The 18189-nt window shown below is 38.7% G+C and overlaps 1 protein-coding gene across 5 annotated transcripts in view; it reads left to right on the top strand.

Moving 5' to 3' along the window:
* The window catches only part of LOC146002380 (solute carrier family 35 member G1-like), a 176070-nt gene extending 161084 nt beyond the window's left edge, over positions 1 to 14986 (top strand). For 3 of the 5 annotated variants that reach the window (XM_083140116.1, XM_083140117.1, XM_083140115.1), the window contains one exon: positions 11975 to 14986. In XM_083140116.1, the coding sequence (XP_082996242.1) occupies positions 11999 to 13132 (1134 nt within the window). In that variant the 5' untranslated portion in view covers positions 11975 to 11998 and the 3' untranslated portion in view covers positions 13133 to 14986. Of the gene's footprint in view, positions 1 to 1566; positions 1681 to 8962; positions 9035 to 11974 lie in introns of those variants that run through there. The other 2 variants (XM_083140114.1, XM_083140113.1) reach the window with 2 other exon arrangements.
* Positions 14987 to 18189: the final 3203 nt, after the last annotated feature.

Raw genomic sequence — 18189 nt, 5'->3', positions numbered from 1 at the left:
AGACGTCAATGGTCTGAAGAAAGTCCTTGTGTGCTGTGATTCGACCAGCGTGTTGCAGTCTCTGGATTCGCCGTATTCTCGGCATCCGGTAGCGCAACGCATATTCAGACGGCTTGTGTCCTTATCAGCCAGTGCGGATGTACACTTCTGTTGGGTCCCTAGCCACGTGGGCATCCAGGGGAACGAAGCAGCTGATGCTGCCGCCAAGTCTGCTGATGCAGACGGCGATGTTCTCGTCCACCTTTTGCCTGCTAGCGACCTGCAGAACATGTTCCGTTGTCGCCTTCTTGACACTTGGCAGGCCGAGTGGGATACGGAAACGGGGAACAAGCTTCACGCTGTTAAGCCCACCATAGGTGCTTGGCGTTCCTCATCCCGTCCCCCTCGGCGAGAAGAAGTTATTCTTACCCGCATGCGTATAGGACACAGCCGTCTAACGCATGGTCACCTGCTCCAAGGGCTGGACCCTCCGTTGTGTCGTACTTGTAATGTTATTTTAAGCATCCGACACATTCTCGTTGAATGTGTCGATCTTGCTTACCTCCGGCAGACTTTTAACCTTTCCGGCTGTTTGTCATCCCTCTTGGGTGATGACAGCAGTATTTTATCCCATGTTTTTAGTTTTTTGCGAAGAGCTGGACTCTTCCACCGTCTGTAAGGAGGTTTTTAGTTCGTTCTGACTTTTTAATGTGTTGTGTTTGTCTCGTGCAGGTCTTTTTACAACCCTGCACTTTTAGTTTTCCCCAAGGGGCTCTTTACACCCCTTTTTTAAACTCTCAGTCAGAATTTTAGATAAGGGATATTTTCCCGTATACATGGAAGGGTGCGAAATGGCCTTAAGTGCCGACGCACCCAGAAATTTTAACTCAATCAATCAATCAATCATAAATGGGCTATTAGAAGTGAAATGTTAATTCCGTGGAATAAGTGTAGTTTTTAAATCAAATTTAGGATTATATTCACAATTTTAAAACCAAAATGTATTTTTATATACCACTTTTGATCCAATTTTTCACCGCTATAACACCGATATTTTATTTTATTTACCGCTTTTGAACCCGAAATTGACTCAGTTTTTATACCGAAATTTTGCTTTTTTATTTACCAAAAATATGTGCCTCTAGGGATGAGTTATGATATGATGAAATTGATGAATGGACACTTACAAACATCCATGTCCAGGTCGGTTTTCGAACTCGAAACTCCTGGCGTTGGTAGCGCGGTGAGCTATACACTCCGCCACGCGGGGCGGCTGTCTTCAAAATATAGCTCACATTTTGATATATACCCTGTATATTGCACAATATATATAGCCATCGTATTACCTCCCCCCTCTTCCGAATAATCACGACTGCTGAATCAACACATTTCTCGGTGAAATTGTTAACAACGAAAATCATTTAAACACACTAAATAGTTAACTAAGTCATGAAAATTTCCGACGATGTCGTCCGTACCGGGCATCGATTTGCTGTGGGAAAAAGGGAGGGGGTCACGTGATCCACACAAACCACGTGACTCACGCATTCCATTCAGTCCGCCGTGCCACATGGATTGGACACAAGGTCCGGTCGGAACGACCGAAAATAGATCCATATTTGTCCTACTTTGAGCTTCGTCCCGTCCAAATCTGTCACCCGTTGCATCTGCCCGTAAGTCTCTGCTGTCAACATCATGGCCGTGAGTATGACGTTCATAAACCACCAAGCATGTCTTGCACTAAACGCTCTGATAGCTTTTGTTGCCCTAGCTTTCTGCACACTTCCCTATTTGTGAATTTACAGTATAAACAATCAAACTGTTTAGACTTTAATTTCTTGTTGTTGTCAGAGATGAGGGGTGAGCGAAGTAGGCTACCGCCCGGGGCCTTGCACCTGAAGGGGCCTCCCGTCCCATGGGTCTGATATGAAAAAAATGTAACAAATAGAAGCGAGAAAAATAGATGAAAAAGCTATTTTTTAAAAATGAAATTACAACATTCTGTTGTTTTTTTTCGGTTTTAAATTCTAGTTACGTTACAATTTGAATGAACACGTCAAATATTTCGTACAAGAACATTTCAGAAGTATACAGCAAAATGAGATTCATCTATGTCCTGAAATTCAAAATTAATATGCAACAAAGTCAAAATGGCTACATTTTTAAAAATATAAATTGGATAAGTTTTTTGCTCTATTACTGGATTGTACCAAGAATTCTGTACGTATTGAGCAAGCGACTAATATTTTAAAATTTGTTGATATAGAATATGATTCTGTCGAAGAGCATTTCGTTCGTTTTCTTTCTGTAGAACAAACGAAAGCTGCCGTGCTAACATACACCATTTTGAAACAATATTTTGCTGAAAATCATTCTGAATTTTTCCTGACCACTGCATCTGATGAAAGACACTTTTTCAGGTTGAAATGAATAAACATCTGCCACCGAAACGACCATGTCATAATAACGATTGTCAAGATGCAATATTATCCATAGAGAATGACACCTCTTAACAGTGGCGGCGATTGGGTTCCAAATCGGGGGCCAAGGTGCCAAAACTGGGGGGGTGGCAAGAACAGTTTACTTTCCCTTTATACATAAGGTTTACTATAGTTCGGGAGAAGAAATGGCAAAAAGTGGAGAGCAATTGCCCAACCCCTTCGCCGCCACTGCCTCTTAAACTCTGGACTATTCCAAAGTCTTGAGCGAATTCAGTTCCAGGAGGAAACAGAGAAAGACATTTTTAGGGTGAGTGAAATTATTAAATGTAATTTTAATCAGTAATTATTATTATTTACACATGATAATACTTTTGCTGACGCATGCCTGAAAATTTTGTATATATTCATATTGAGATGAGAGAACGGTCGCCGAGAGGCTCGTGGTTCGACTTCTGCACCAGCATACATAAAAATCCATCGCTTAAAAACGCATAGGATGTAAGACAAAAATTAATGAAAATAATCATGGACAATTTGCACGGGAATACTCATGGATCCCACTATACACCAGTTTCTAATTCCTTAAGTTTTACTTGTCCTTGTACATGCTTGGAAATCCAATGTTTTCTGGTCTGCATACGCCACTGGTTGTTGTGGTGTACTTTCACAGTACATAAAGTAAAATGTTATTGGAAATGATAAACTCTCATTACAAGCTGACGTAAATTAAGCAAAGGCAGGAAGGTACAAGAGATATAAAGCTACAGTTCGCAAAACTGGCTTTCTGACGTGATTCTATGAAATAACAGAAAACGATGCCCTTAAAATATATCCGATTCCAACTCTATCTACTTATATGTAACTGAATATTTTCGAGTTGTATAATTAAATTACTTGTGTACTAGCTTGAAACTGAAAAGATAAATATTGCTGAAAGCAGACCAGAAAAAAATGGATTTCCAAGCATGTGCAGTACAAGGGCAAGTGAAACTTAAAGAACTCACTCGTTCCTGGTAAGGAATTGGAAACTGGTGTACAGTGGGATCCATGAGTATTACGGTGTAAATTGTCCATGACTATTTTCATTAATTTTTGTCTTACATCCTATGTGTTTTTAAGCGATGGATTTTTATGTACGCTCGTGCAGAAGTCGTCAACACCTTGTTTTAAGTTATCTTTTAAGAGCCCGTATCACCGCTGGTGATGATACCTAAAAAATAGGTTCTTGCGTCGACGTTCTGTGCTCGAACAGTCAAGTGTGTGGCATTTAAATTTTACTGAGTTAAAGATCAAATATGAAGTTAGTTATGTCGCGCAGCCTTTTTTTAAATACATTATTTATTACGTAGTTTTCCTTATCTCAATTTCGTAAAATTCACTTGCTCGCCAATTGTATGTAATAACTTAAATCAACATTTTAAAGCGCAAGAAAGCTTAGCAAAATACCCTCACAACAGATCTAAGCTCCCTATAGCCGCCAGATTTTTATAGTACGTTAGACTCCTTTCGATCGAAAATTAAAGAACTAGAAGCTATCTTACGTAATATTTTCCATTATAAAACTTCCCTTAGGCAAGGCCATTGCAATGTTTAAGTACATTTCCTGCTTTTATAAGATCGCAAGATTATTACAACGTGTTGTACGTAAAATCGTGGTTGGAGGTAGCAGCTGCAGATCTGCATGGATCAACAACGGACATTGATTATTTAATACGTACTAAGTGATTGTTAAATCACAAGTCTCCAAACTTGCCAAAAAAATTTGCAGATACTCTGCTGCCTATCTGGTAGGTGGATGTGTTCAGTGGCTGTGGGATTGCTGTTTGGTTGTTGGAGGGTCAAACGATGATGATAATACGATGCCTACGAAGCTAAATGTTAACAATTATTATCCTATGTAAATCATATCACTATTTTTGGAACGAGTGTTAAAAAATATTTTTTATAAGTTGGAGGATGTTATCAATTCTATTGCGAAGGTAACACTGAGAGAGCAAACATATTTTCAGTGCAAATTCACCTACACTATGAGACAAAAGCATTGACTATCAATATCATTGACATAAATCAATGGATACAGTTGCAGCTCTCGCACTGGGCAGAAGTGATTTGTAGTGAATATAACAACCAATAGTTTTATATGTGTTTCACATCTGATTCTTCTCCATGCAATAGTAATTGGCCACTCGGCATAAATTATTTTCCAACGTCATAAATAATAATTTATTAACATGTAAACCTAGGCTTTCAAGGAATAAAACTGCCCAAGCTTGCTGATTTTTGCACTGAATTGCAATGTTTAGTTGCACAAAGTCTAATCGGGACAAAACCTACAGCCTATAGTGGAATTCGAGCCACTTAATTAAATGTGCCTAACCGTGGATCGAACTCGTGACCCCTCGATTACAAAGCATCATTATTACCGCTAACCGAGGCGGGGAGGTTCACTTATAATTTTTCTAATTCTTAATTCTAATTCTTAACATTTAAGAGTTAGGTAGTTTCTGTAGTCTTTTAATTCCTTAATGTCGTATTTTTGCCTCTCGGATGTTTTCAATAACGATGTAACGATGAAAGGATTGAGAAAACATCGCTGACAATTATGTTCATTGCAAATACTCGAATGAGAAATTACAATCAGAAAAGCTGCCCCGTGGCGGAGTGGTTAGCACATCGCGCTACGACGCCAGACGTCCTGGGTTCAAATCCCAGCTTGGGTTGGGTGTCCCTTCATCAATTTCATCATATCATCACTCATCCCCCATCTTCGCAATTAGCCAAAAGTGACAGAAAAGCAGAAAAGCAATGTAAAGTAAACTAAATCAATCAGTCACTACAAACCGGAAAATAAACTTGACGGTTCTTGAGATGTTGAACGTCCTCCAACTTTCAAAAATTCATTTTTCACACCTATTCCGGAAATTGGAAACACCATTTGTAGAGGATAATGATTGTACACATTTTACTCTATATACAACCTATAGAACCAAATAACAATCTCACAGTCACTGAATAAATCCACCTACCAGGTAGGCAGCAAAATATCATGTCAATATCGTGACAAGTTTGGCGACTCATGATTTAACAATTTCTTAGTATCAAATGATCAGTGGTCATTGTTGATCCAGGCAGATAAGTAGTTGCCCTGCCCTTTCAAGATTTTAGAACACATCGTAATAAGGTAACATCTTCCTGAAGTAGAAAATGTACTTGAGCATTGTAATGAACTTTTATGAAAGTTTTGTCGAAATGCGTCTACTGTACAGTACAATAAAACAATATTATACTCTAAAAGGAAATGGCGCAACTACAAGGAGACGGGGGGGGCATTGCCCCTTTTGCCTTTTTCCAACCTTGGACGGAAATCAATTATAGGGGGGGGGGGCATACATTGAAGTAAAAAGAAAGCAAGACTAGCAGAATCTACTAGTAGCAGGACAAAAGGATACTCAAGACGGAATTAGTTTTCACGTCCATCTTGCATTATTTCTTACAGACGGCCAGGATCACCTGCAGAGGGCACAGAGGGGCCATTGTCCCCTCGACTTTAAATTTTATACAAATAAAAATACATTTCGTAAAATTTTCTTTCTCGCTTCGCTCGCGATACCTGCTTTTCTTGCAGTCTTGTCAACTTCCGAACCGTAGCTAGGAAGTAGCGGGAGTTGGTCCTTGGAGCCGAACAATCTGATTGAAAAAAATTGTAAAAGAGAATACCATGTGCCCTATTAAATCAATACTGTTTTCAACTTTCAAAAATTTGGATCGAAAAATTTTCTTGCTCGCTTCGCTCGCAGTGTGCCTGTTGCTGCTATAACAGTTTGGTTTGGAGGAAAACGAGCGCTCACATTTCAGAGACAATTTATATAATTTTTGCTGTTGGTTTGTTAAGGGGCGGATGAATAGATTACGTAATGTATTTAAATAATATGTTAATACCTAGGTATATATATACTGTATATATAATATACACGCGCGCGCACTAATACACACACATATATATATCGCATCATTGCAAAAAACTAAAACAGTGAGATAAAATGAGTTTTTTCTTTCCCGATCTGACTTAATTTTCAAGGTTTTTGCCCTCCCCCCTTATCAGAGGGTCTGCGCACGCCTATGATGTTGGTACCTTCTTCTAATAATAAAAACAAGTTAAAATAACAGTAATATTAAATTAATAACATTAAAAGATTAATTAATATTGTTATCACATGAATGGGAAAAGACGGCATAAGAATAGGAATATAACAGCACGCATTCATTATCTAGCTCATGAATAGTTAAGATCGCTTCAATTTGTATAAAAACAACTGCCCTGCCAAGGTGATTATGAAACAGATAAGGAATTGAATATTTATTGAATAACGAAAAAGGATGTTAGATCCATTTGACGAAAAGTAAAGCTCTTAATTTAATATTTAAGCATATTACTTAGGTAGTGGTTTGCATAAATCTTCTTTGATACAGTCATCCAAAGTTGTATGATCCTTCCCTTACAATAAGTTTGACGGAAATACACCTCTATCGATTATACGACAGATGCTAAACAAAACAAGCATATTTACATTATTTAATTTTCGTACTTCGTAAGTCTCTCGTGGAAGATTCGGACTCCCTGGACACCCCGCCTCCCCTAAATAGTCATTGGCTCTATTACATGTAAGTTGTATTGCGACATTCGTCAATGTGTGTTTTTCTTCTTTCAGACACTCGGAAGAGTGTTCTCTTGTCACAGAAACCCTCTCGGAGTTATAAACGTGCGGGCTCAAAAGAAAGGTCAGTTATGGTCAGAGTCTGACCTGCCAGGCGGGGTGGGGGTGGGGGGTTAGTAGCGGACAGGGAACCTTGTCTTCTGTTTCTTTCGACAGAGCAACCCTCCCACCAGTAAAGTCTCCATAGCTCTGCCATGCAATGGATTTGCGTTCGAAGGGGGAAATGGAATCAATATTGGTAAGACTAGGAAGAAAATTTGACATCTGTCCGGTGCTTTTTTCGAGTGACGCTGATACGGGCTCTTAATTCTTGAAGCTCTTATTGGGTCAGATAAAGTGCACGAACATGCTGATGGACAATTTGCATGGTAATACTCATGAATTCCACTGTACACTACGACGTATGGAACATTGTAAAAATATATAACATTAGAGCATTTGTGCAATATTGTTTAATAATGTCAGAACAAATATACATTACAGGCAATTCATACTCAAGTACGGGTCACAAAACGACCATTATCTGGATTATGGTTAACGTAAACCGTAACATCCTCTTCTGATTTTAAAATTATAGAGAATTGCTTGTTTCGAATGGGAAAAGAATGTTAAAAGAAAGAATAGTTACGTTCAAGCAATATTCTCACATATAAATAAGTTATATCTATTCTGTTTCTCTAGCATATTCCAAAGTTTTCCTTTTGATAAATAATATTAATTAAGAAACAATTAAATTTGTCTCACCTTGTGGTCTCTTCCTTTCTTCACATTCTCGGTGAAATCTCCGTGCCCTTGTTCTAAAATATGTACTTGATTATTTATTAACCGACAGCTTGGTTTTAGTGGGAACAAATTTGCACTTGAAGTTCATTGCGACGAAACAACACTAACAAAAAAAAATTGCCTTTCGGACTAGTTTATGAAGGCACGCATCGAGTTTATCTTTCCACAGACTATTCCATGTACTTTCGGTTCATTTGGGATAAGTTGTTCCTCAACAAAATCTTGCTTACTAGTCACAAAAGCAAAAATATGTTCCGATCTTAGCAAAAACCAAGGCATCAACGCCATCTGTCAGCAGCTAAAACATGGCGAAGACGTTAGAATTTTCTGATATATGTACTTTACCCTTAACAGTATTATAAATATTCCAAAGCGTAATAAATAAAATAATCTTTTACCTTACCTTACCTCACAGAATCTATATTAGTGAATCGGTTGTGCACATTGGAGAAGATTTGCCACTGGCTATCACAAAAATGAGATGCTAAGGGGCAAAAGTGACAAAGACCGTTGACTATTAAAATTCCTTAATATTGTGATAATAGCAAAATAAAACATGTCAAGTCCTTTTACTTGCTTATTCACAAAAACAGGTAGAAGAAAGCAGTTTCTAACGTTTAAATAAGGTCTTACATCATAACCCTACTTTCAGTTCTGTATTTTAACCAGAGTGCAATATGGCAGACTGCAATGGAAGTTACGTGTGGTCATGTCAGTGCTCGAACGACAATAATAATATAATGTCTGCAAGGCACAAAACGATGCATATATTCTTTGGGCCCAAATTCTATAAATCCTCCTTTGGGTTGTGCATAGGAAATTGAGCCTTCACGTAAGGCTGTATTTATAGTCCAAGATGGTCTTGTTTAGTACTCCTTTAACGGTTCAATTCACGATATTATACCGGAGCAGGTGATGTAATATTTAGTCGGTTATTAGGAGCTGAAGTTTGTCAACATTGCTCAGTTCATTTGTGCTAGGCAGCTACAACCAGCGAGAGCACGGCCTATTGATATTTGTGGACCCTTTAGTTGGGTTGTGCTTTTGATAGTTCACACAAGTGGCGCTGCTGCATCCTGCATGTCTCACAATGTAGTAAGAAGAAAACATTTTCTTGTAAGTTTTGTGCAGAAACTATTCTATATTTGCTTGCTTGTTTCTTAATTTATAAAGTTGGTTTCAACATGTTAAACTTGGGGCTACGATATTACATAAATTCTGGTTATTTTTATGCACACTGGAATCACTCTTGCACTAACATAAGTTGTTAAATAAAAAAAAATGATATAGCCTGCTCTGTGGCCATAACGTTGATGCTCGACTCATGATGACAATAAGGTTAATCGGGACTGGACCTACAGTTTAAAGTGAGATCCGAACAACTATATCCGTCCACCGGGTATTGAGCCAGCCCACATATACCTCGATTATAAGGCGGCGACTACCTAAAGAGAAGTAACTGTAAAAATAACTATTAATTTCTTAACTAGTTATTTAAAAGAATAAAGAGACGCTTAAGAGTTAGTAACTTCGAAAAGTAACTAGTAACAGTTACTGAAAAATGACTATTATGTACATGGAACTGCGTTACCAGGTGGGTTTCATGTGACGTCACGATGCGCACAGCCGCCATGTTTGCGGCCAATTTTATTTGTCGTTTGGAAGGAAATATCCACCACGTAGCGTTTGTTACATCTGCACCAACTGCACGCTTGTTTTAAATAACGAATGTGTGTGTTATTATCTCCCGCCAGCCCTCTTGAATTCCGTATACTTACAAGAACTGGCCTCAATCATGGCTGCTCGAAGCCACAATGCAACAATTTGTAATGTAGGTGAAACATGATTACATACAAGTACATTGGTTTCAAAGCAGAGTTTATTGCAAATTTGTTTAGTGGTACAGTGGGACCCATGAGTATTACCGTGCAAATTGTCCATCACTATGTTCGTGCACTTTATTTGACGCAATAAGAGCTTCAAAAATTAAAATAAAACTCAAAACAAGCTGTTGACAACTTCGGCACCAGCATACATAAAGAATCCATCGCTTACAAACACACAGGATGTAAGAGAAAAATTAATGAAAATAGTAATGGACAATTTGCACGTAATTCTCATGGATCCCACTGTACAACGCTGGATTTGTCCAAGGCAAATGATTATGTTAAGATGAACCACTTTATATTACTTGTATTTCAACGAGCATCTCAGATATAAAATTTATTGTACTTGTCAAAGAATACAATCAAAGGAAAGGAGAAATCCGCCAAAAAGTGCGTAAATATGCGTGAATCCTCCCGCACTAACTATGGAAACGCACGTAACTAAATGTTTTGAAGTCAGCCGCCTTCCCCATGCTCCATTTGCTCCCCGTTACTGTCTCACACGGTAATTACTAAGCAGAGTGTGTTCAGATAGTTGCAAAACTTGTATTCAACACAAAGGTAAAAAGTTTCAAACTCCAGTGTTGCTGCTTGTACAACTTAATTAATTCGTACTCAGTCATCAGGCCCTCCTTTAATTAAATTTTCTTACTTCATCTTATTGTGTTCCTCGTTCGTCCCTTTCCACATCTTTCCGAGCATGCAAAATGGCGCCGGTGGCGGAAAATGTGTAAAATTAAGGCCGGAAGGTAAAGAAGTTTTGAATTTGAAGAATTTCAGTTTTCCAGCCCATGTGCACGAATACTTCCTTCTATTTTAGTGGGTTTTGTTACATAGTGTTCGCTTCGACGAAAGTTAGCGAAGTACAAGTTGAAAACTTCGATTAAGATCAGAAAAGAAGAACCTGTATACTTCTATTAAACTTGGGAAAGAATAACTTGAAACTTCAACCGAAACCTTTTCAAGTAAGATGTAACTTTCCAAGAATCTCTAAGCCACTTATCCAACTACTTTATTCAAGACAAAACTTTTAAACTGTGTTGCATCCATGGGCGTCAGCAGGAGGGAGTCGAGCGAGTCCAGTTGGAAATTGTCATAGTTCATTTCAAGTTACAAAGAAGAAGAAAGTTTGTAATTTTTATTGCTAATACCAGAATAACGTTAGTTTAGTTAGTATGAGAAAAGAATAACCAAAGTAAATAATACATTAGATCGAAAATATTGAGTGAAAAATACGGAAACCACGTTATATTTTCACATTCTACCATTTAATCCAAAGAAGAGAGGGTTCTACACTTTTCAAAATTCCAAAGAAATATAGTTTTAGGTTAGAGGTCATGCAACATAGAGCCATCGAAGTTGCACATGGATGCTCTTTGTGAGTGTCCCTTCATCAGTTTCATCTAATCATCACTCATCCTCAACGTCGCTAGAAACCAGGAGTGGCAGAAAAACGACGGCTAATGACACAAATAAGAATAAATAAATCTTTCACTACTCTATCGGGCGTTGATAGTGTAGTGCTAACGTTGTTGTCTCGTAAGGAGTTCCGCGTACGCATAAAGAGGACTTTAAACATACTCTTCATATCTCGATCACTTTCTCTCACTTTAGGTCTGTCAATTATTCTTTCTCTGTTTTCCTCTGCCATTAAATTAAATTAATGATTCTGAAAACATCTCATGTACACTGAAGAAAACACTGGTATTCAGTATCGGCAATTGCGTGCAAAAACTAGGAGAGAGTGACAGTTTACTTTCCCTTGACACAAGTGCGTGTGTGTGTGGGACTGCCTTCCCAGCCCCCTTCCCATAATCGCCGCCACTGCTGATATTAAAGCGATACAGAGAGTGGTCCCAGGAAGTCCACACCATATTTTGGTTATAGTTTAACCTCAGTAGTATTAAAATGATGTTATTACAACAGCTTATATGTGTTACTTTAACAACACTGTAGTTAAACGTTGACCAAAATGTTGTGTGGACTTCCTGGGACCACTCTCTGTGTCGCTTTAACACGAAACCCATTTTTTTACTATTTGGAAGGGCTAAGAATATTTTATTGTAGGTTAGAACCAATCCAGAGGCAAAGCCATGATGTTTATGTGATAAACAATTAAGGTTTTGGTGTCCTGTTACTGAAACGGCTTCTTTTGCTTGTGTCTTTACAGAAATCTCTGGATGACCGCGTCGTCATGGTGGAACGAGTGGTCCTCACGCTGCGCCCAAACTCATCGGAGGAGTTCGAGATGGAGCAGCTCATGGAAGACGTGAGGAGCGATGTCTCCTCCAACCAAAGCGAGCTGGAGTCCGATTCCAGAAACAGAAGATCCCTCTGCAGCATCCCCTACCTCGGCCTTCTCCTCGCCACCATCTCGAGCCTCTTCTTCTCGCTCTGTTCCGTGATCGTCAAGTTTCTCGTCGACATCCACCCGATGGAGTTGGCCATGTGCCGCTTCGTCGGGGTTCTGTTGCCGTCGATCCCCATACTCATATACAGAAAGGAGGAGCCGTTCCCGAAAGGAAAAAGGATGATACTCATAGTGAGGTCGTTCGTTGGCACCATGGGACTCATGTTGACGTTCTATGCCTTTAGACACATGCCTTTGGCCGATGCTTCGGTGGTGGTGTTCAGTGCACCCGTTTTCGTCGCCATATTCGCGAGGATTTTCCTCAAGGAACCTTGCGGGTTCTTCAACGTGGTCACCGTGTGTCTGACATTGGTCGGCGTCGTGCTCATCACCCGACCGCCGTTCGTGTTCGGAAACGCCGAAGAGAGAGCAACGGAAGAGGTGGTGATGGATGGTGAAGAAGCGGAAGGGGCGTGGCTATCGCAACCGACAGCGCAAAACAATATCTGGGGCGCGTTTGCTGCTTTTTCAGCCACCATCTTTGCTGCCAACGCCTACGTACTTATCCGAGCTCTAAAGAGTCTTCACTTCTCGGTTCTAATGGCCAACTTCGGCAGCTTCGCCATGATCATGACCTTCTTGGTCACCTGGACACTTGGAGAGCTATGCTTGCCGCGTTGCGGAACCGATCGCTTGCTGGTCGTGGCTTTGGGAGTTTTCAGTTTTGGCGGACAGATCCTGCTCACAATGGCTTTGCAGCTCGAGCAAGCAGGTCCCGTGTCCATTGCTCGAACGGCGGACATTGTGTTTGCCTTCATTTGGCAGGTGTTGTTCTTCCACGAGGTGCCAAACAAGTACAGCGTTTCCGGAGCCATCTTGGTGACCAGCTCTGTAATACTCACGGCGGTGAAAAAGTGGGTGATGGTACTTCCCGAGGCCTCCAAAGTGAGAAAGACGCTCTGGTTTCTGGCTAGATGAACTAATTGTTGTTATCATTGTTGATACTTTTGTTTTGCAGTTGTAATTGTTGAGATAACAGGGTGGACGTACATGGATGACGCTTCTTCCAAGGCACAATTTCAGCGATAAGGATCGTGTATGATAGTTCTGAGGATTACAAATGATTTACGATGAACAAGTCTTTGACATATGTTTAAGTGCTGCAGCCTCTTAGCAGTATGTGAGTTACCATCCCCCAACACTCCTTTACAAACAAAATTCCTTCGCTGTTGATGCTGCCTAGTGCACCCTACTCTGGGAAATATGACCAAATAACATATTGACATCAACTTGTACATAATGCTTGTCCACTTAATTAAACTTAGCATTCTACCCAAAAGCAGCGGGTTGAAACATTTAGCATATCAAGAAATAACAATGTTCATTGATCCTCAAAGTTAAAAGCTATGTTTATTTCCATGGTTGTGAACAACTTCAAGCTGTTACCTAATTTAAAACATATCTCTGTTCAGATAAAGTAGCACACTAGATACAGTTATAATATAAATTATGTGTATCTTTATCTGAATATAAGCGCAGTGTAATATAAAGAAAGCTATCGACTGGAAATTTTTGCAATAGATTGTGAAAATTTGATTATATGCCTTGTGTGGGGCCTTATTCCAGCCTAACCTACTCACATGTGAAAAAATACTTCCCGCTATTACATGTTCACTTGAGTAAGTTAAGTTTGGTGTTCCTACGGTTCTGTCTTTGTCGTGTAGTGAGTGCATTGAATGGTGGAGTTTGAGTTAACATCTGTGTCTCAAGGCCCCTGACAAGGCATAAAAACAAGTTTCTAGACATTGCTGTCCAAGATAGGCTTACATACTCATTCACAGATTCACAATATTACCCTGAATGTGGATGCTCATTGTCACCCTGCAACGATAGAAGTGCCATGACAAAGTGGTTTGGAGGGCATTTTACATTAGCATTTGCGATAATATCAGGCATCCTGATAATTATGAAAGTTTGACATTGAAACATAGTTTGTGTTGCCCCTTTAGGATCTCTAGATTGACACTTAGAAGATAGGCCTGAATTTTGACCGAAGACGAATGCTGACAAGAGAGATGGCATCCAGATGGTTTAGAATTGATATAGGTGGCAGGCTGTAAAATATTTAAGGTGACAACTTACTTTCACATTTCATACATTAAAGTTGTATACGAGGATCGAATTGTACAAGTCATCCATTTCAATCAACATTTCTTTCGGATAAGAAGAGTATAGAAGTGCATTATGTATTTTGATGAAATTTTTTTCTCAGAATATCTACAGTGTGAGTTTTGTAATATTCCGAACTTTAGAGCTAACTTCACTCTCGTCTTCAGAGATTGGGCACTTCAATTATTGAAGTTGAGAATATAATGCTCTCAAAATCTAAGCAATATTTCCAAAACCTCAATTGGCCGATATCCTGAGTAACTATCCTCTAGGGAAGGTAGAAGACGTATTCTTTGAATCTTGCCCTGTTGTGCCTTCTTCTGGAAAACTTCATTATATTTTCTTTAGAAATATGCAAAGAGAGGGAATTCTTCTGGTATGACCATTGCAGACTTTAAACCTTTCATTAGTTAGTTGTTAGGAGATACCTTTCTTTACAGTCCTACAGCACTCGATGACAATAATTGCATTTATATATTATCAGAGTTGCTCAGGAGTAAAATTTGGTATGGAGCCGAGAGACACGCACGTGAAATTGCATCAGATTGTGGATTAAAGGTTATCGAGGTGAATCAGTAGGTTGCTGCCACTAACCTATTGAATGAACTTCGTTCACTATTGTGCAGAAACAAGAGACTGATAAGCAACTGGATACTGTGAAGCAACTGGAGACTGTGAAGCAACTGGAGACTGTGAAGCAACTGGAGACTGTGAAGCAACTGGAGACTGTGAAGTAACTAGGGACTCTGAAGCAACTAGGGACTGTGAAGCAACTAGAGACAGTGAAGCAATTGGAAACTGTGAAGCAACTGGAGACTGTGAAGCAACTGAAGACTGTGAAGCAACTGAAGACTGTGAAGCAACTGGAGACTGTGAAGCAACTAGGGAATGTGAAGCAACTGAAGACTGTGAAGCAACTGGAGACTATGAAGCAACTAGGGACTGTGAAGCAACTGGAGACTGTGAAGCAACTGGAGACTGTGAAGCAACTGGAGACTGTGAAGCAACTAGGGACTGTGAAGCAACTAGAGACTGTGAAGCAATTGGAGACTGAAGCAACTGGAGACTGTTCAGCGGAGTACATGTTTTGTGGTACACGCAATCACTCTACACATAGTTCACGGGTACAGTCTATTTCGTTGAGTTGTGTGATAGTTCTGTTTGTCCATGTAAAAACTTCCTGGGGAACTATACAAAAATTAAACAAACTATTTAGGAATCTTTGAGAGAGAACCAACCATCTTATATTGCCACTTCCCATGAAATAATTATGCACACCGCTCAGCCTCTAAATATCATACTAAGTTAGTATTGATGACTTAGAATAACGAATACATGAAAAGATAGAAGCAAGGACTTGCTTTGTTCAAAAACATGAAGAATGAATTTATTTTGGGTAGGAGAAAAACTTCATGTCTTTTTTTTCTCTGTCTCAGGGGTGGCCAACCCGCAGTACACCATTTGGCACTTTTATGTGTAAAGACTTGAATGTGCCACTCCGCCTTACCACTAGTCACGTATCCAGGGGAAGGGCTAAGGGGGTTGAAGCCCACCCGAAATCCTACAAATATCTAATTTAAATGTTATTGTTATTGTTAATAACAGAAATAAAGTTATAATCACAGTAAAAACGGCATTACATCGTAAAAAGTTTAGTGTATAATAGAGGAACCAGGTTATAGTTTTATATTCTACCAATTTATCCAAAGAAGAAATGTATCCACAGCTTCCAAAACTTACAGTTTTCTTTGTGAGAGGTCACAGAATATAAACTTTATGAGTAAAATTTACAACTAACTGTTAAAGTCTTCTTTTGAACGATTGTGTAAAAGTTAATAACAAAATACAACAATTATGATATTCAGTACACTAACTGTACAAAATTTAAGAAAACTAATGAACAACAATTGTGTTAGATCAAGTAGAAAAGTCTTTCCATTTATGTAATAATAACAATAAATTTGGAGTGAAATTGGTATATTTTAATAACTTATAATAGTTATTATTGTAAAATAATTATTGTTATTATTGTACTAATCAAGTTTTATTTCTGGCAACGCCCGTGCTGATAGAGGATGAGCCCCTCCCCCCGAAATAAATTCTGGCTACGGGCCTGCCTACCACGGTTTACAGAAATGATATAATTAAATTATTATGTATAGTTTGGAAGAAGAGCTGTGTGGCACGGGCAGTCTGAAATAACTAGCAACAGTGAGAGCAATGTTCCTTAGAAAACGAACGAGGGAGGGACGTCATGTGGTTTGCAGAGCGGTTATGGTCGTCCGGAAGGGAGCCACGGGATGCCTACCCCCATGGAAATTGAATTCAGGTTAAAATACAAATTTATTAAATGTAACTTAACTTCCGTACCAGCATACTTCAGTCCAAGGTGGATTGATTTTAAGAGTTAAATCAAGTGATATTTTTTTTTAAAAAAAATACTGATTTAAATCACTTCAAATGAATAATTTATAGAATAAAGTACATTTGAATTTTGTAAATACCAGAATCACTTTTGGTGAAACTACATTAATCTCGTAATCATTTAATGGTGTTTATTAGTCTCTAAAGCCTGGTTCACATTGGTCGAGTAGACGGGAGTGTAGCTGGAGAGAGTAGGGTCAAGCGAGCTACTCTCCTCGTGTAAACAACTGGGGAGAGTGCTGGAGCCAGTACTCGCTCCAGTAGTCAGGACAGTCGAGTGAGTTGTTTCCTCTCCCATCGTTTTTTCAGTCGGGCGTAAATTCGACAGACCACTCGGGCAATGTAAACGCTTTCTGAGGACAGTATAGAGTCTGTGTTGTGCGAGTGTCCAATGTCCATGGACATATTTGGCGTAGGAGAAGTAAAATTAAAAATAAGTAATTTACGTTCTACACGTACGTCCAACCAAGAACGATCGAAAATAGACAAATCAAGGAAATTTGTTTTCATTCCAGACATGTCCTCGTGCATTATTGTATTCATTTCTCGTGAAAAAGTGTGTAAACCGTTTCAGAACTTTTTTTTAAGAAAATCGCCAACGACATCGATTGTTCAATCTGTGAAAAGAGCATCAAACCCACTTTGCTGGACTCGAGTAGAAAGTGTGTAAACAGCTTCTCGCCATAGAGGGGTCGAGTCGAGTAGACAGGCCAGTAACTCGTCCCAGTAACTATCCCGCTCACTCGACCAATGTAAACCAGCCTTAAGAAAGAAAAAGAAAGGAAATGAGATATATGTATTGATGGTGTGAAGCTCATACAAAAGTAAATGTAAACACACACATTTCTCTTGATTTAAAATTCAATAATTTTATAACTTTTATAGGCAATAAAGCAAACATTTTGTGTAGAGAAATATACAAAATACTAATCATGTTAAACCATAAATAGTGTCATTATCATTAAACTGTAACTAAACATGGCATCTGATATTTTTCAATTCAAACTACCATTAAAAAAAATCTCCAAAGTCCAGCTACAAAGACTATGAAAATATTTAAGTTAATATTTTAAGTTACAATTTTAAAGTACATCCAGAATGTTTTATTTTCACTGGAAGGAAAGTTACTAAAATTATTACAGTTTCATAAACACACTCAACGAACATTTCCATAGTAGAAACAGTAGAAACAGAAAAATGTATATTTACTTATAATTTTTTAATGGCTTTAATCAAATTGTTCAAATATTTTACAGGGTTCGAAAAAGCCTTTCCATAAAAAAACATATATCTATACGTATGGTGCCAAAAACCAAACAAGCAATTTTAAGAGTTTTTTTAAAAATAAAAAATCGATTTAAATAAAAATAAATGATTTTAATAAAAATAATGATTTTCATTCTGTCATTGTTTAACATAGTATTAAATGTAATGTGGCGACA

Source organism: Lepisma saccharinum, chromosome 18, assembly GCF_977018435.1.
Source record: "Lepisma saccharinum chromosome 18, izLepSacc3.1, whole genome shotgun sequence".
NCBI classification, from domain to species: Eukaryota; Metazoa; Arthropoda; class Insecta; order Zygentoma; family Lepismatidae; genus Lepisma; species Lepisma saccharinum.
The sequence above is the reverse complement of the archived record's forward strand: the minus strand, read 5'-3'. Positions and strand labels throughout refer to the sequence as shown.